This window comes from Sinohyriopsis cumingii, chromosome 6 (genome assembly GCF_028554795.1).
Source record: "Sinohyriopsis cumingii isolate HCF-2022 chromosome 6, ASM2855479v2, whole genome shotgun sequence".
In the NCBI taxonomy this organism is placed as follows: domain Eukaryota; kingdom Metazoa; phylum Mollusca; class Bivalvia; order Unionida; family Unionidae; genus Sinohyriopsis; species Sinohyriopsis cumingii.
The window spans coordinates 2047363-2067992 of record NC_142966.1 but is presented as its reverse complement, the minus strand read 5'-3'; the positions used below and the strand labels follow the sequence as shown (position 1 = coordinate 2067992).

At 34.1% G+C, this 20630-nt stretch overlaps 1 protein-coding gene across 1 annotated transcript in view; it reads left to right on the top strand.

The window, feature by feature from the left end:
• The window catches only part of LOC149796270 (cGMP-dependent 3',5'-cyclic phosphodiesterase-like), a 322613-nt gene that overhangs the window by 254682 nt on the left and 47301 nt on the right, over nt 1–20630 (top strand). The window contains exons 18-22 of the mRNA XM_089960908.1: nt 1018–1052; nt 4112–4227; nt 10432–10509; nt 15922–16044; nt 17443–17513. Of these exons, the coding sequence (XP_089817034.1) occupies nt 1018–1052; nt 4112–4227; nt 10432–10509; nt 15922–16044; nt 17443–17513 (423 nt within the window). The remainder of the gene's footprint in view (nt 1–1017; nt 1053–4111; nt 4228–10431; nt 10510–15921; nt 16045–17442; nt 17514–20630) is intronic.

The following is a 20630-nucleotide window of genomic DNA, read 5'->3' as shown; positions in this document are numbered from 1 at the left end:
GGGATGTAGTTGACCTGCTAAATAAAATATATTGGCCATTCTGTTTCTGATTGCATGTTGTAAGTAAAATGGGGATGTAGTTGATCTGCTAAATAAAATATATTGGCCATTCTGTTTCTGATAGCATGTTGTAAGTAAATGGGGATGTAGTTGATCTGCTAAATAAAATATATTGGCCATTCTGTTTCTGATTGCATGTTGTAAGTAAAATGGGGATGTAGTTGATCTGCTAAATAAAATATATTGGCCATTCTGTTTCTGATAGCATGTTGTAAGTAAATGGGGATGTAGTTGATCTGCTAAATAAAATATATTGGCCATTCTGTTTCTGATTGCATGTTGTAAGTAAAATGGGGATGTAGTTGATCTGCTAAATAAAATATATTGGCTGTTCTGTTTCTGATTGCATGTTGTAAGTAAAATGGGGATGTAGTTGACCTGCTAAATAAAATATATTGGCCATTCTGTTTCTGATTGCATGTTGTAAGTAAAATGGGGATGTAGTTGATCTGCTAAATAAAATATATTGGCCATTCTGTTTTCATGACAAGTACAAGAACAGTTGAAGTCATTGGACTGATTGCTTAAAATTAAACCGTTTTGTGAATTTTAATGAATTAAGATTATTCTTGATGTATTTTTGTTGAATTTCTTAGGATAAAATATGCAGAGACGCTGCCTGAAAAGAGCTTGGCATTGATGTAGATTCAGAGCACTACAGAGGCTATTTCATATTTGTAGGGTTTTGCTAAAGTTAACCAAATAAGCATTCCTATGAACTTTATAGCTACATTAATGAGGGTCCAGTTGAATCCGAGTGACTCATTATTGTTGAGGGAGGGTCTTGAAAATGTAAATTTAAATCAAAAATGCAAGTTTTCTGATTCTTGAGAAATTGTATATGTATCTCATTTGTTCTTCTATTCTGTGAAACTGGCATAATATTAGTGTCTGCTACATCACTGCACTTAAAGCTTGTATCAACATGTATCTTTATATGCAATTCTTTCTTTTCAGAAATATTCTATGCTTTCCTATTAAAGATGAAAATGGTAAGTTGAACATTCTTTGAGGTATTAAGTTTTTAACAAACATCTTGGTAACTGATTAGCTCCTTTTTTTTAAAAAAATCTTATGCATTATCATAGGGGACTCAGTGTTTTACCTTGAGCATAAAATTTTGATTTTTTTTCCATAACTTTTTATCCAGAGTTTACACATTTTTATGCCTGGTGTGCTTTTCTGTAAAAGAAAAATGAAATAAAAATTAAAAAGATCCAATAGCTTCTCTGTATTGGACTTCCATGTACATCTGTGTTGTCATTAGCATGATCTATCACTACAGTTGAAAAAATCAGTAAGGTGGCAGTTAATATTCATTTTAAAACAAAATATTTGGCATGGAAAACATTCAAGGTTTGTGGTATTTGGCCCAGCTGCAATGTAAAGTCTTTGAATTATCCATGTAAAATCACACCTATGGCAATGTAAATTTTATTCATTTTGAGATTGAATTATGGACAGAAGAGACTAAAGATATGCAAATAAACAATGTTAGTTTATAATAAGTGAACACTAAACTAAATGAGTAAGACCAGAATGGAAAAATTCTATGGTGCAACTCATTTCAGGTTATACAGATATTAAAACGTGTTAATATTTTCATGAGGTGTCTGAACATATAATAAAAACATTTATTACAACAATATTAGTGTCCAAGAAAAATATGGATACAGTGCAGATGAAAAAGTTAAGGTGGCAAAAATGTCGAAACGAATAAAGTCCTTTAAAACGAATAAAGTCATCTAATTTTTGTAGCACTACAAGTGCATACTATTATTTCTCTTTGTCTGATTAAATGTTGTATGTCTCCCAAATATGAGGGGTGGGGAACACATTTTTCCTTGCCCATTGGATCCTAGGTGCAACACCGGGGGCATTTAGTTTTAACCATCCATATCTGCAGGGTTCGCATGGTACCTTGAAAAGTACTTGAATTTCAATTCATCAAAAAAAGTACTTGAAAATCATTTTTGCTTTGAAAAGTCCTTGAAAATAAGCCTCAGTCCTTGAAAAATATAAAATGAATCGAGAAATGAATGTATGCCATTATGTCATGTAATTGAAGCAGAACTGTTTGCTATTGGGTGGTTTACAACATGTGACCAATCAGATATTTATAATTGCGCATAGACCTGATTACAGAGAGCATTAAAAAAGTGCGCTAATCTTGTCCAACGATCATTCTTCTTCATCCATTTATTTTCTGCGGCAGCAGTGCATCTTTGTACTTTAAATGATGGTGAATCAGCTGTTCAAACTCTTCAAACAAAAGATAATGAAAAATATACACAAAAATGGTCACAATTTGTTCTTACTACATGTCCAAGCGTCTGATTTTCAGTGTACGATCTAAAATTCGGAAATCTGCTGGAAACCTATGGACTTTTTTGGTGTCGGAACCAAACATTGGATGTAAATTATGGCCATATGCCTGGTAGCAGAAAGGCTGCTTTCTACACAATGTACTTACATCTACATGTAAATGTGCCTGTAAAATTTGTATGAGTCATCATTTAACAGCAGATACCAAAAAATTATATGTGGCAACACACAGCATGGAAATTGCTGACCATGTTAAAGAACTTAGTACTTAAAAGGTCAGTGGTTGTAGTGGTGTCATGTGTGCAACTTATATATTTGAATATTGAATTTAAAGAAAAGATTGTGACTATTCTACTTTGTCTACTTTTCACCCTTCCATTGTATTTTGTTCTACATACGGTGATTTGTGACTGTCATACAAGCAGACTCTGATCTCCAGTAGTTGTCCTTGTAGTGTAGTTGGAGTTAAGAATTTAAGAATTTAAAGAACTGTTGAACCTAGTTTGCCTTATTTGCTAAGTAATCTATTTTTGTTGTTATTTGTTCATCATTTAAAGAACTGAATTCATTTGTTTTTCTTAGAAATAAAGTATTGTTAATCTCCAAAGATTTTTTAAAGTCTCTTATAAAGTCTTGAGCCTATTGTACAAATATTAGGAAGCCCCTTGTCAGGAAATTACAACATTCTCACTAATCCTTTAAATGACCATTGATAAATATACCTAAAGTGCACTGGGCATTGGGCTCCTTAAAAAAATTGGACAAAGACCTTGAAAAGTCCTTGAACTTTGTTACACCAAAGGTGTATGAACCCTGGTCTGTTATGTCACATCAGATTTGTTTCTACTTAATAACATTGGAAGGATAGGTTTAAAATAAATTTGATATGAGGCTTGATTAGTAGTGAAAATGAATCAAAATAATTTATGATTGTTCAGACAAGCTTGACAGCCTGCATTCATTTATTATTTAAAATAATTGATTATGGACCACTTAAGTTTTCATCTTCACAAACATTTTATGCCTCTGTCATTTTAAGTACATTGAAAGTCAATATACTTTTTAGTTCAGCAATAGACCATTCCTAACATATATGTTCTTATTTGTAACCAGTTTCCACTATCAGACAATGGGAAGTTTTTGTAAGATAGTTTGGTGATAGTAATCATTCCATGAAGCCCGGGACATGTTTAAAATCACAGTTTAATTGGTTCAGATGACCTGCTCGTTCATCTTCAAAATTGGAGCTGATTCCCATTGATGATCTGGTGATGACCAGTTCTTTTATCATCAAAGTGCAGTTGATTCCCACTGATGACCTGGTCATTAATCATAAAAAAGCAGTTGATTCCAACTGATAACCTGGTGGTGACCAGTTCTTTTATCATCAAAATACAGTTGATTCCCACTGATGACCTGGTCATTCATCTTCAAAATGCAACCAATTCCCAACACCTGGCTTTATGTTAAGATAGATATCAATTTAACTGAGTTATAGCCCTTGTTTGATCTAACACTTAGGATAGACATTTTGAACCATGTTTTCTTCAAATACAAGCAGGCCTTTGGTGTTGAATTGATACATTCCTGACATGTTCTAAATCTATGTGACTTTTCAAACCTATGTTCTGGCACTAAATTTTATATGTTGTATAACGATAAGTCCAGGTGGTGATGTACCAAGTAAACAGCCATATATTACTGCATGATTTGTTTTCTATTCCAGATGTTGTTTTAGGGGTGGCCCAGTTATGTAACAAGAAAACAGGTCCGTTTTTTACTGCTTTTGATGAGGAAGTTGCCACAGCATTTGGTATTTACTGCTGTATTGCTATTAGTCATGTAAGTATTATGTGCCAAGCGGAGTGGAAGGGTAGTATATAAGTATTTTAGATACTAGAAATAGAACAGACACATGTTCCTACATTGGTTCAAAGTGCCTGCTTCATTTCACAACATGTTTACTGTAGCATTTGTAATTAATTTACTCATTACTTATTCCCAGGATCCATGACAACCAATCTATCAAATGCAATGCAAAACTGCTGTGACAAGAGAACCATAAGAGGCCTTTTAGTTATGCACATACGAGTTCTAGAATGCAGATGAAACGTATAGTTGTCCTGCCAAAATGGATGGAACATTTAGTTGTCCTGCCAAAATGGATGGAACATTTAGTTGCCCAACTAAAATGGATGGAACATTTAGTTGTCCTGCCAAAATGGATGGAACATTTAGTTGTCCAACTAAAATGGATTAAATATTTAGTTGTCCTGCCAAAATGGATGGAACATTTAGTTGTCCTGCCAAAATGGAGGGAACATTTAGTTGTCCAACTAAAATGGATGGAACATTTAGTTGTCCCACCAAAATGGATAGAACATTTAATTGTCCTGCCAAAATGGATGGAACATTTAGTTATCCCACCAAAATGGACGGAACATTTAGTTGTCCTGCCAAAATGGATGGAACATTTAGTTGTCCCACCAAAATGGATGGAACATTTACTTGTCCCACCAAAATGGATGGAACATTTACTTGTCCAACTAAAATGGATGGAACATTTACTTGTCCCACCAAAATGGATGGAACATTTAGTTGTCCAACTAAAATGGATGAAACATTTAGTTGTCCCACCAAATGGATGGAACATTTAGTTGTCCAGCTAAAATGGATGGAACATTTAGTTGTCCAACTAAATGGATGGAACATTTAGTTTTCCAACTAAAATGGATGGAACATTTAGTTGTCCCACCAAAATGGATGGAACATTTAGTTGTCATGCCAAAATGGATGGAACATTTAGTTGTTCAACCAAAGTGAATGAAATATTTAGTTGTCCAACTAAATGAACACCTTTGTGATTCAACCAGTTCACTTATTTGTTCTCTTTTCTTATTGCTGAAAACGTTCCAAAAGATTACAAAGAAAAGTGATAAACAGGAGGAAAATATTCTTGTATTTTAAAAAATCAGTATTTAAAAGAGAGGTGTCAATTTTTACTGGACAAATAATTGTTTTATTCTGCATTTTAGATACCACATATGCATAATGTAAATTCCCTCTCATGGTTTTTTATCATGTCATTTTGTTGTACATGTGAGATTACTGACCATGTCCACTTGTCCATCTAGATACCCAAGACATCATCATCGGCGGTTGTGGAAAGGACATTTAAATTATTTCCCAGTGAAGGAAACTGTGAGGCAGTTGTCAGGTGGAAAGTAAAACTGTTGCCAAGTCTAAGTAGTTCTGAGAAGTTTTCAAGTGTGTCACAGAATGGACCAATAGATGGTTGGAATGCTGCTTATGGAGGATATAGAGACAACACACATACAAATGAAGATTTAATTAGTTGATTATGATGAATTAAAATAACTATTGTACAGTAGTATTAAAAAAAATAACTGTAGTTAAACTGTTCTTGAAGTTCTTAAGAGCATTACAGATACTTCCTGCACTGAATTATTATTCACTGTGTAATTACATCATCAAATGCTCCTTCACTGTATAGCTACATCCTTCTAGGGCTCCTTCACTGTATAGCTACATCCTTCAATGTCTCCTTCATTGTGTAAGTATGATCTCCAATGGCTTTTCCACCTTATAATGAATTATAGTGTACTTTATGCAGCTGGGGCTCCCATGTCCCAACATTCCTAGGACATCCAAGGTTTGTCTGCCCTTGTGGCAAGATTGACTGGCATGCACAATCTCCCTTTAACAGTCTTAACTCTCCAGGGTTGGAAGCGGCTAAAAATACAAAAGTTTTAAGTCCTAATATAAGGTTAATTATTTCATGCAGTTTTATACAAGTGCTCTCATTGTTTCACATCAATTCTTATCACTTACTACACTAAATTAAGGCAAATCTAACATATTATAAATGTAAGACAATGAAAAGATGAAATAATTACATTGCAGCTGACTTATACAAGTAAATTGCAATATAAAAGCATAGTATATTCAACGTACTAGCATTGCATATTTGAAGATGAATTACAGTAAATATATTTGATAAACATAATAGTCTGTAGGGTGTAAACAGTGAAATATGTATAAGTGAAAAACAATCTACTAGGATGAATTGGAATGAATAAAATAGAATCCTCAAAACAACACATATTCCATATAAAAATGGAAGAGAAAAAAAAAGGAAATCTCCCAAAATTATAATGCCAAGCAATATTAATCAAAATGCTAAAAGAAAAAAAGAATGTTCACACCTTAATCTGGCCATTCTAAATGTCCAGGTTTTAGCTCCAGTCCATAGTAATCATACATGTAACTGCCAAAGTTTTACCTTGCATATCGTTGCTTTATTCAGATCTTTCGTTAAATACCATGACATTGCCTTGTGAGAACTATTACGCCACATGCCATGGTGATATTGCTAACATGATTTTGTATTATACCTTCAACTTAAGATACTACATTTTAAGCACAGTTGACTTCTGATAATATATTTTCAAGTCTTTATTATTTTGGAAGTCTAAACTTATTTAATGCATAAATAAAAGAAAGGAATAATTTTCAGTCAGTTAGTAGCAAAGTTGACATTGAAAGTATTTCTCAGTGAATGTAGTGTTTAAGCAGTTGTTAAGTGGAGGTTAACTATTTCCCAGTGAGAGTTGTTGTCTGGCAGTTATTAAGTTGACAGTATGAAATTATTACCCAGTGAAAGCAGTCGTGTGGCATTTATCATGGTGACAGTACAAAAGTATTGGCCAGTGAAGGTAGTTGTGTCGCATTTATCAAGGTGACAGTACAGAATTATTACCAGTGAAAGCAGTTGTGTGGCATTTATCAAGGTGACAGTACAAAATTATTACCCAGTGAAAGCAGTTGTGTAGCATTTATCAAGGTCACAGTACAAAATTATTGCCCAGTGAAAGCAGTTGTGTGGCATTTATCAAGGTGACATCTCAAAATTATTGCCCAATGAAGGTAGTTGTGTGGCATTTAACAAGGTGACAGTACAAAATTATTGCCCAATGAAGGTAGTTGTGTGGCATTTATCAAGGTGACAGTACAAAATTATTGCCTAACGAAGGTGGTTGTGTGACATTTATCAAGGTGATAGTACAAAATTATTGCCCAGTGAAGGTAGTTGTGTGGCATTTATCAAGGTGACAGTACAAAATTATTGCCCAATGAAGGTGGTTGTGTGACATTTATCAAGGTGACAGTACAAAATTATTGCCCAATGAAGGTAGTTGTGTGGCATTTATCAAGATGACAGTACAAAATTATTGCCTAACGAAGGTGGTTGTGTGACATTTATCAAGGTGATAGTACAAAATTATTGCCCAGTGAAGGTAGTTGTGTGGCATTTATCAAGGTGACAGTACAAAATTATTGCCCAATGAAGGTGGTTGTGTGACATTTATCAAGGTGACAGTACAAAATTATTGCCCAATGAAGGTAGTTGTGTGGCATTTATCAAGATGACAGTACAAAATTATTGCCCAGTGAAAGCATTTGTGTGACATTTATCAAGGTGACAGTACAAAATTATTGCCCAATGAAGGTAGTTGCTTGTCAGTTGTAAAGTGGATATCGAAAACTGTTTTCTAGTGAAGGTAGTTGTGAGGCAGTTTTCAAGTGAATGTTATGAAAATATTGCCCAGTTAAGGTAGTTGTGTGGCAGCTGTTAAGTGGACGGTATAAAATTATTGTCCAGTGAAGGTAGTTGTGTGACAGTTGTCAAGTGGACAGTTAGGCTAGGTGCAGGTAGTGGTGTGAAAGTTGTCAAGTGGATGGTTTGACTATAGCCCAGTAAAGGCAATTGTGTGGCTGTTGGCAATTGGACAGTTATATTATTGCCCAGTAAAGGTAGTTGTGCAGCAAGTTATCAATTGAAAAGTTAAACAATTGCTCATTGAGGGTAGTTATGATAGTTGTCAAGTGAACAGTTAAACTATTGCCCAGGATAGGTAGTTATGTGACATAGATCTAGTGGCCAATTAAACTAGGCAAAGGCCGTTGTGTGCCAGTTGTCAAATGGACATTATTGCCTAGTGAAGGTAGTTGTGTGGCAGTTGTCAAATGGACATAATTGCCCAGTGAAGGTAGTTGTGTGGCAGTTGTCAAATGGACATTATTGCCCAGTGAAGGTAGTTGTGTGGCAGTTGTCAAATGGACATTATTGCCCAATGAAGGTAGTTGTGTGGCAGTTGTCAAGTGGACATTATTGCCCAGTGAAGGTAATTGTGTGGCAGTTGTCAAATGGACATTTTTGCCTAGTGAAGGTAGTTGTGTGGCAGTTGTCAAGTGGACATTATTGCCCAGTGAAGGTAGTTGTGTGGCAGTTGTCAAATGGACATTTTTGCCCAGTGAAGGTAGTTGTGTGGCGGTTGTCAAGTGGACATTATTGCCCAGTGAAGGTAGTTGTGTGGCATTTGTCAAATGGACATTATTGCCCAGTGAAGGTAGTTGTGTGGCAGCTGTCAAGTGGACATTATTGCCCAGTGAAGGTAATTGTGTGACAGTTGTCAAGTGGACATGTTTGCCCAGTGAAGGTAGTTGTGTGGCAGTTGTCAAGTGGACATTATTGCCCAGTGAAGGTAGTTGTGTGGCAGTTGTCAAATGGACATTTTTGCCCAGTGAAGGTAGTTCTGTGACAGTTGTCAAGTGGACATTATTGCCCAGTGAAGGTTGTTGTGTGGGATTTTTCAAGCAGACATTATTGTCCTGTAATGGTAGTTGTATGGCATTTGTCAAGTGGACAGTATTGCCCAGTAATGGTAGTTGTTTGCCATTTGTGGCATGGACAGTATTGCCCAGTGATGGTGTTTGTGTGTCATTAAACCTTCAGGATCATCATGTGTTATAGATGACATGTCGTTGTAATGGGCTTGTGGATACATTTCATTGTTGTGTGTTCAGATGAAGCAATTAAGAAATGACAATATCCTAAAATCATTAACTTGAAGATTCACTAGTAACTAATATCTGTATGAAAAGGATTCACTCTATATTGGAAATACAATTAAATAATCCAATCAGGGCTGGATAACCCATTTAGCACACTAAGCACATGCTTAGGTGACCAGCCCAACAGGGGAACCTGAAACAAATTCAAATTAATTGTTGAAGATGAAATTGAATGAATTATATATGACCATTTTCATCTGCGTGTACAAGTATTTTGATTTGAAATGATGGCAATACTGGTATTTTCCCACCTTTTAGTTTTTATTATTGAATCCAATAATAATAATAATGATAAAGATCTTTAATTTATTTAGGTTGGATTTGTTTGTTATAATGCACTACTTTTCCTAGGGGCTTTCAGTATGAACAGACTATTGTGAATACAAGATGTCTTCCAAAGTAAAGTCATTGTTTTTTGCATTGGTGTTCAGCAATGATCACTTTGGTCCTTAGTATTTATTCTTTGCTTTATATCGATTTGTGATAGGCTACCCTACATTTTGTATTTCAGCTATTTCAGTTCACTGATTTTGGTGAAGGAAGTAACACAGTATTTAATTCAACATTGTATTTTTCTTACCATTAGGAGTATTCTTCCTTGTGTACTTTACTGAGTTAGGTAATATAACATGATGGTTATATAGGAATAAGATCATTCCTTTTGTTTTGGATGACATAAATTTAATTTGTAAAGTCAGTGTGTCAGTACTTCTATATGGTTATGGTGCTTATTACTGAAATAGAGTCTAATCTCATTTATTCAATTCAAGTCATTCCAAGTTGAACATCAGATTAAAGTGATTGTTAGAGAAATGGATTCTGTTTATGAATGACTATTAAGAAATCATTCCCATTTATGGTGTGATTCAATGGATTCCATTTATGAATGACTTTTAAGAAATCATTCCCATTTATGGTGTCATTCAGTGGATTCCATTTATGAATGACTGTTAAGAAATCATTCCCATTTATTAGGGTTTTTTTGGCCACAGTTAAACTTTCTGCCAGTTAAGTAACTAATTTATTTGTCAGTTGCAGCAATTCATCAGGAACATTTCCTTACTTTGTATTCTATTTATGTAAGTTTCTTTATTTATAATAATTTTCCAGAGCCTAATGTATACCAAGGTGCAAGAGGCACAGCACAGAAATAAACTTGCCAATGAGCTAATGATATACCATATGCAGGTAGGTTGCACTTTCATAAACACAGAGCAAGTTCTTAATTCACTTTCTTTAATTCTCTGTTATTGGCTAGTTCAGAACTTAGTTACCTACCTGAGAATTGTTTCCCTTCCAAATCACTTCAGTGTCAAGAAAAATATATCTGGTGTCAAGAGCCCATAGTCTCATTCAACCAGAATCTTGCATGACTTGTTTGCTCTTTGGCAGTTCAAGATTTGTTAATGATAAGTGTCACTCTTTATGTTTTCTTTCTTTTCTTATTTTTCTTTTCTCAGAAAAACACTATGTATGCTGAAATTGTTTCAGGCCTATTTGTGTATAAGAGATAAATGAGAATGCATTTGTGCCAGAGTCAGCCATGTTTTACCATTATATGTGCTTGCTGAGTTTGTGTCATTGTCAGACAGTTTGCATCATTTTGAAAATTTAGAACTTCAAAGTTTTATTCTGAATGCTGGCTAACCTGTCAACCAATCAGCAACTTTACAGAAAACTTCTTTGGAGCAATATGGTTGTTTGTATGGATCACCCTTCAGTGGCAAATATGTCACAGGGCCATGTGAGAGGTCTGGTTGAATGAGACTTAGAGCTTACTTCTGGTAGTGAAGGTACTGGTAAGTGTAAATGTAAAGAAGAACATCAGACTGTTGTTTGTTTGTTCAATCATAAATAACAATTATATAAATGTCCATTATGATAGCATGTTTGATCATTTTATGACAGTGTAAATAATAATATCATGATTATAATAATGATGATGATCAATTGTTATATATTTTCAAAGATTTGAAAATATATTAGTGGAAGAAAAATGATATCGCCACCCTCTCCCAGCATGAATGGATCTTATGTCAAAACTGTAGACCATGTAGTATACATTTTTTTAATCGGTAAGGAGGTTCCACTAGAAAATGCCTAAAAACAAACAAAAGAAAGTAGGTTTCAAGTAATAACTCTATTTAACTAGTTTCCCACATGAATCTTGCAAAACTAGTGACTGAACTTGCATGATCAGTTGCTTTTGATACTCCGTCACCCAAAGATTTTCATATCCCTTTTACTCTCTATGACAATTGGACACATTTTAAAAAACATATGCTTGCTTAAATGTAGTAATAAAATTGTTCCAGTTGCGATTCTGTCTCTTCACACATTCATAATCATGTTTGAAAATGATTTAGAAATTGGGCATTGACTAGATTGCAATAAGTGACAGTGGAAATATGGGTACAGTGTCTGTTTCTATACTAGACTGCAGTAAGTGACAGTGGAAATATTGGTAGTGTCTGTTGCCATACTAGAATGCAATAAGCTGAAAGTGGAAATATGGGTAGTGTCTGTTTCGATACTAGAATGCAATAAGTGACAGTGGAAATTTGGGTACAGTGTCTGTTTCGATACTAGAATGCAATAAGTGACAGTAAAAATTTAGGTACAGTGTCTGTTACCATACTAGACTGCAGTAAGCGACAGTAAAAATTTAGGTGCGGTGTCCAGAGATTCTCACAGGGCATTTGATTGTGTGATTTGCACATAATTTTACAGATTCACTCACTTGGAAAGGGTGATGCACAAGAACTCCCGCAAATTAGTTTCAAGTTACACATATGAAAATGTACTCTGCACAGTATACAATTTTATTCAGCCATTCACCCTTAAAGTGTTTGTCACGACGTAAGTCAAGCCAGTAGAAATATTGTGGCACTTGTTGCATTGTGTCTTTTTTGTAACAGTTTACACATCTGGTTTCTTTGCCTTTTTTTGAATGGTTGTTAAGCAAAATTTGATTGGCACATTGGGCCCTGTAGCAAGCATTCTGTCTTAGATTCAACCTTGCATCAATGACGTTTTACAAATGTACGTTTATAATATTGGCTATCTAGAAGACCCAAATGGCTGATTTTTGGTGTGGTTCATCTTTAGATGATGATTTTCTTTGGCAAATACTGGCTGATCATAATGGTGAAGACAATTTATTTCTAAGTTAGAAGTATATCAAATTATTGGAGCTGGGAAAATATTATTGGATATACCATAGAGTGACTTTGAACCTGAGTCTGATATACATGTTGGATGGACAAAAACAGACAGCATGCCAGTCAACCCTTGATTTCATTGGTATTTGAAATTGTAGAAAAGGGAGATAAACAAGACAAATTGGAATAGAATTTAAAAGTAGAGTGCAATTTTTATTTCTTTTCTCATCACAGTTTAACCCTACAGGATAATGTGCAACAAAACCATATAGCCCTAGCATAAGGTTAACGTTAATAAATAAAAATCTAAAAATGAAATTAAGAAGTTGTTGTTGTTGTGGGGTTTAACGCCATTTTTCAGCACACAATAGGCTATACATGGCTGCCAATATTAATGCTGGAGGAAGAACCCGGGAAAACCCCGGAAAGAACCACCAACCCATGAGAAGCTACTGGCAAGCTTTCTCACATACCAACATTGCCCGAATCCAAGACTCGAACCCACGCAGATAGGGGTGAGACGGCAGTTATCCATAATGGAGAGCGCTTTAAACCACTCTGACACTCGGGGCCCCCGAAATTAGGAAGTAAAGATATGTATTTGATCAAAATATCTCTGTTTGAACAAGTAGACTATGTCATTAATGGACTTCAAATCCTGAGACAGCATTATGGAAGATAAATCTGGTATAGTATTCAGTAGAGTGCTAATACAAGAGAAGTTACTCTTTGGCATAGCTTATTTTAGTGAAAAATCTTATTTTGGAGCAGAAATATCCAAAAGAGAAACCTGTGAACTGTAGAAAATTGTACATAACAACAATAATAGTTTTCAAACTTGTTCCAGCTGGCTAATTTATCTATTTATATGCCCCTTCAGACAGCAGACTGAAAGAGGGTTCTCACCATGGAACAATATTCATACACAGATAAGGATTAGATTAAGCTTAGAAACAATCAAGAGATTAATGCTTATACAACCAGAGGCAACATCTTTATACGGTACTACTGAGCTTAGCATGAAAAAGAGAGATGGATATTGAAGTATTAGTTAAATATTGAACTGTTGCTGTTTCCTCCTACCCCTTCATTTTGTTCTAATTCCTCCTTAATTTTGTGCCATGGGGGAGGGAATCCCTCTTATGATAAAATCCAGGGAGTGCCACTGAGTTGTCTTTTACCATACTGGATTGCAAAAAGGACAGTGGAAATTTGGGTGTAGTGTCTGTTAACATACTGGATTGCAAAAAGGACAGTGGAAATTTGGGTGTAGTGTCTGTTACCATTCTGGATTGCAATAAGGACAGTGGAAATTTGGGTGTAGTGTCTGTTAACATACTGGATTGCAAAAAGGACAGTGGAAATTTGGGTGTAGTGTCTGTTACCATACTGGATTGCAATAAGGACAATGGAAATTTGGGTATAGTGTCCATTACTGTACTGGATTGCAATGACAGTGGAAATTTGGGTGCAATGTCTGTTACCATACTGGATTGCAATAAGGACAGTGGAAACTTTGGTGCAGTGTCTGTTACCATACTAGATTGCAATAAGGACAGTGGAAACTTTGGTGCATTGTCTGTTACCATACTGGATTGCAATAAGGACAGTGGAAATTTGGGTGTAGTGTCTGTTACCGAACTAGAATGCAAGCTTTCCAGGACCAAAATTTCACATTTGAATGCAGACGTGAACAAAATAAATAACCAAAATCCATTATTGTAAATTTCTTTTATATGGATATAGTAATGCAGCAGTTGATCTCATTGGCACAGAATGGAGGAAATTTCCATGCAAATAGATGGTTTTGTCAGAAAAAATAATTAAAGAAAATCGATGATGTGTTTAGTAGATTTAAGGAAATATTTCACTAATGAAGTAAAAAAAAATTGTATTGTGATGAGCGGTGAAGCCATTCATGATAATATACAGTTTCCCACATAACTGGTAATATATTTCCTTATATCTACTAAACAATTGTAGATATCCTCTATTTATTACATTTAGTCTTTCAGATTATAAAAGAATACAAAAATTCAATAACTATAATTTTAAAAAAATTAATATACAGTGATGAAGTAAATAAAATAACAATAATAATAAAATATTATGATAGTACTATTATTGAGATGGTGATAATTATCAGTTATGATTTATAGTCTATAATAATAATAATATTGTTATTATTACTATTATTATTATTATTAATATCATATGAGTGAGCATTATTATGATTAATGATGTTGACTTAATAAACTTATTTTTTAATTATTGTTTTATATAAACAATAAAATGAATTTAATAATTTATGCATTCAGATAAATAAAAAATAATATTTAAATATTTGCTTAAAATTAATGCTGGATAAGTGAATTTATCCAGACTTTTCCAAAACTGAAATCTGTGTCAGCGTTGGATATTGATTTCCTCCTTCTAAAGTAAAAGTAGAAAATTGTCAAAGATGTAGTGATTATATTCATGTCTTTGTCATCATGACGGCTTGGATGATTTTCAGTAGGGTTAAAATCAGGTTTCCACTGTCCTACATGAAGATCTAACAGTGACCACTAAGGGATCATGTTCTGATGACCTTTGAATTAGCCATTGAAATAGCAACTTTAAGAATTCTGAAAATAAATCAATTGTTTTGCACACATTGATGCTCATCACCATACTGTTCAGTCTTCCTGATGTGAAGATACAAGACTTCATCTGAGTGGCTGATAAAATTAGTAATTATGGTAATGGCATTAATCTGATGTTTATGAATGCATGGGAACAATTTATTTACATTTTTCAAACCAACCATTTGGAAAGTTGCTTATTGCTTATCCTGTGATTGAAACAAAACACATGCACCGGTAATTGGGGTAGTCTTATTGCCCAGAGGGAAAACAAAACAACTGGAACAGGTAATCCTGACTCAGAGTTGCCTAATGATCAAAAGGAGAATAACAATATTTGCAACCAATGACTTTATTACAACTGTAAATGACTGTTACATGAAATGATAAAAGTATATAATTCTAACTAATTTAGAAATGACTACTATATAAAATGATAAATCGTCTGATCCTGCTACAGTGATATTTTGTGAGGATATTGTAAAGCAAATACTGAATAGAACAGGAGAAATGAAATTATCCTCAGTGTTCATATTTTTTACAGGTATAACATTTGTACACTTTGTAAGATATACAGCCAGTTTAATTAAAGCTTAAAAGCTGGTTCCTCAAAAGTTCTTATGTTCTAGCAGAGAACTCTGTTTATAAATATAATATTAAATATTGCTGAGTATTTTGGATTCAGAATAACTTAATATCACATAATAGAATACATACGGATGTTGTTTGCTCAGTGATATATTCAAGTTTTAAAAAGCCAAAAAGACAATTTTCTGAATATTTTAAAAATTTGCTATATCAAACCATCTTTGTAGGTCAGCGATGATGACATGAAGACTTTAGCTAAAAGTGAAATTCCCACACCCAAGAAAATAGACCCTGATTTTGATAAGTTTACTTATCCACCTCGGATGGTTCCTGAATTCGAGACCCTGAAGGTAAGTAAAAAAGAAACTGTGATTAAGGGTGTAAATCATGTTGCTCTGCCATCAAATAAGGACATCATTTCAAAAATAAATCTGTCCAGTAAGGCCAACATTTCTTTTTTTTTTAAATTGAGAAACTTTAAATGACTTTTTCAAACACAGTGATTAGTCAAAGAATTATTAATGAGCACATGGAATTCCAGTGAATAATATAAATAAATCTTTCCAAATTAAAAAAACAAACAATAAGATTGATTCCATTTCAGATGTGAAGATAGGAATGAGTAATTTTTAAGTAAATAACATTAATATTAAAAGCTTTGAAACAAAAACAGAATCAGGATGGAGGTCAACTTCCTTTCAAGAACATTAAAGTTGTCAACAAGATCAGGAATTGCCAAGTGAAAAACTGATATCCTAAACTCAGATACAAGTAAACATGTTTACCTCCATTAATAATGATCTGAATATTTAATCTATAATCAAAGAGAAATATTAGCTATGTTTTATGTTGTTTACAAAATAAAAGTGACTAGTCAGGTAGGCCCTTAATTCGATTACTGACCAAGGTCAATCACACAATATAGATATTCAAAACATAATCATGGAGAAAAGCCAACAAATAATACAAATTAAATATACAAATCAATAGTAGTAAGTATAAGCTGCAACACAACGCTGTGGTATAAAGACATGTCATGGCCTTTTTATCTTGGCTCAATGTTTTATTTTCATTTTATTTATAATTTAAGGTACTCTGTTTATTTGTTTCATTTATTTTGCCAAAACTAGAACAGATTTCTAATTTTTCATGCATGTGTGCTTGTGGTGAGATTTCATTTGATTGTTTGTGAAGTTTTATTTGAGTGCTGAATGTTAAAATAATATTTTATTTAATAATAAAATAAACACTTTAAATATTTGGATTGTTTGAGAGTTTATTATTCACCACGTTTTCTCACCTTGCAGTTTTATCCATATACATGATTTTAATGGTGCATGCATTAAATGGAAATGTTTAGTCATTGCAAAATGTAGGCAACCAAAATATTCTGTGCAGTACCATAGTTTCTTTTCTGGTTATTGGTCTACCACACAGAGATTTTTTCCCATCTCTGTGGTCTCCTAGGCATATGTCATATAGGTGAGTGATCTCTGGCTTAGTTAGGCCTCTTGTCTTGTGTAATAGACTCTTGGTTTTGTGCTTATTTCATATGAAAGCTATGAAACTAGTTGAATAATTTCCAAATGTTGCTAAGACTTGCAGTGATGGAAGTATGTGACTAATTTCATAAACTTAATCTGAGGCGAGCACTCATATTAAATCCTTTATTTAAGGTTGAGAAATTTGAATGATTTACAGTACATGATATTTATAACTTCTCATCAACCTGTTCATTCTCGTTACAGAGCAGTATATCAATTGTTGAAGATCTGGGTTTTATCTCCAGATGGAGGATAAGGAAGGAAACATTAGTCAGGTTTGTAGAAAATTATGAAACTGCATAATTAACTGTAACGTTTGTCATGTTCATTGATAAAAAGATGTGTTTATTGTTTTAAATGGAAAGATTCTGAAAAAGTCTTTTTATAACTCATTGTTGAGCCCTCTTTGATGGAAGCTTGGCATAGTGATCACTTTTCCATGTGTGTCAGTCTGTAAACACACAAGATTATATATGTATAGAGTTTAACTGTACATTGGCACAATACTGGCTACATGTTGCCAATTAAAAGGAATGTTATAATAAATGCAGAGATAAACAACAACTTTTGCCTCACAGATTGGAAGACGATACACTGGACAACAATAAACTCCAATGTTATTGTACACTAACAGGGTTACACTCAGGTGTAGGTTCATCCCTCCCACACAAGATAATCATCAATGTTCAAAAAAAATTGTATTTGTACAATACCAGTTTACAAAAAGAGTGGGTGCAGGCTTGAGATAAAAAAGAAAGACCTGCGTACCTCATAGCTCACTGTTGTTGTGGGTTTTAATGCTATTTTTCAACACACGATAGGCTATACATGGCGGCCAGTATTAATGGTGGAGGAAGAACCCGGGAAAACCCTGGAAAGAACCACAGGCCCACGAGAAGCTACAATCAGGCTTTCTCACATACCCACTTTGGCCAAATCCGAGACTCGATCCCATGCAGACAGAGTTGAGATGGCAGTAGTCCGTAACAGAGAGCACTTTAGACCACTCTGCCACTCAGGGCCCCTATAGCTCACTGTAATGATTTTTGCATAAAATCCACAAGGATTTTTTAAAACTGGAAAATACCTTACAAGTTGGCCTCTATTTGTCAAACTAGAAGCAAATTGCAATCAAAATTGGTAAATGAAACCTTTAAATAGCACTCATTTATGATTGAAAATGGTGGTTAGTACCCAGAAATTTGAATCATCATAATTACATTTTCAGCTTTTGTCAAAAAGTCATATATTTTGCTCACAAATTTTATTTCCAAACAACATGCTTGGTACACTGTAAAATAACAATGTTTGACTAAATTTTAATTTTAAAAAATGTTACTAATGCCTACTGGTGGCAACACTTTAATAGATAAATACCAATTAAAAAGTTTTGTCACATGAAAATCATGTTTTAGTTCTACCTTTTATTTGGTTTCAGTGCAACTTCATCATGACTATTTGTATCAAAATTTTAAAAATGTCATTCTGCCATCACATTTATGTTCTCAAGCATTTCTTCGAGGACCTATTGAAGTGTCAACCATGTTTTGATCGTAGACATGCAGAAATATTGTTACACTCACTTAACTCATTCAGGCCCAGCACTGTTATCAGTGTCACTGCTGCTATGCCCCTTTGTAAACTTCATGCAGTGCATTCACTCCTACCTTAATTTCTCTTCTTATATCCAATAAAAAATCCAAGAAATTTTCAGCAAGTATTCCAAATGAATTTGTCTGTTAAAATCATCGATATGGACAGGCCAAAGATGATCGCTCCAATCTGCTAGATTTGCAAGAACTCTTATCATCATCGTTATCAGCATCCTCTTCTTCAGAAGATTCAATCTCAGAAACTTCTATGTCCAAATCTAAATCTCGCAAATTATCCCACTGTCAAACATATCTTTCCTCAGCTTGCTCAATATTTTCAAGATCAAACCAAAAAAACTCCTAATTTTGCTCTCATTGTCATCAAAAATCACTATCACGTCCATCATCATTTACGATTTTTCATGAACAGAACACATGTAGTGAAACTGCTTTCAATTAAAACCCCTTGGCTTCTGAGCAATTCATCTTTGCACAAAGAAAAGTAAAGTCATTTCTGATTGGTTTAATATTGGTCAGATTCTTGGAGAAAAAAAAACTATTTGTAACCAGTCAGAGACGTTGTATCTAACACACATTCACCATGACTGGAGACGGGATCGGCCATTGAATGCAGTAAACAAACCACGACTATGGGCACGCTCGGCCGTTGAATGCAGAAACCAGATCACACATACAGATGGGATCAGGGCTGAATGAGTTAAAGTATTATGTTAATTATGTATTTTGTATTTGTATCAACTCAGGTGAATGGGGTCAAAGAAAAGAAAAGTTAAAAATCATCCAAATCCTGCTGTGTAAAAGCTAGTGGTCACAGTCATTAATCATTTCACCTGATCAGTTGATCGCTTTTATAAATATTATTATGCATGTAATTTAATTAAACTACCCTAACTTATCCTACTCTTCCACAAATGTGATCAAAGATTGCAAAGTAACCAAGTAAAATGGACACATGGTGAACAAAAGGCATTGTTTCACAGACACAGTTCATTATAGAGAAGTGTGTTGCAGAGCTGCTAGTCAATTTAAAATTCCTGATGTGGTGCTCAAATATTTCCTCTTGATTGGGAAGAAATTTCACTAGTACTTGAAATGATATCAGAGCATAATTTTTTTAGTAACAGAACAATTTTGAAAAAAATCAATTTTCAACATTGATGACCATTTCACCAAATAAACTGTCCATAGTTTTTGTTAAAATAAGGAATCTTGTTTTGTTGTGAATCACCAACAACAAAAAGCAGTAACATAATGCACACTGCTTTTGATTAGATGTGATGGTTGTTGATATATCTTGGAGTAATATTGTTATTGATCTTTCATAGGACAGATAACTAAAGGTAATTTACACAGAAAAGATTTCAACTTCATCACAAAAAGTGCTTTATTGACAATTATGCACAGTGCAATTATAAAATGGGACTTGAGTCAGTAAACACCTCCATTTACACACACACACACATGCATGCATGCATGCACACACACACATAAACAAGTTTCTTGATGTCCAGTGGGGATGGCATCCCCTTAATTTTTTAGGTCCCCCAGTAAGTCATGCCCTCACTTAATAGTGCTGTCTATGTGACTGGACCCCATTGTGTGAGTTATCGAGGAGGAGGTGCACATGTAATTCACTGTGTTTATTGATTTCATGATGGTTTTTATTCCACAATACTTTTATCTAATGATTTGGATTTTATAATAGTTAAACATATTACAAGTAAATTAAATATTACCCTTCGCAGAGTGAAGTGCTCATCAGTGTTATTTTACCATGGG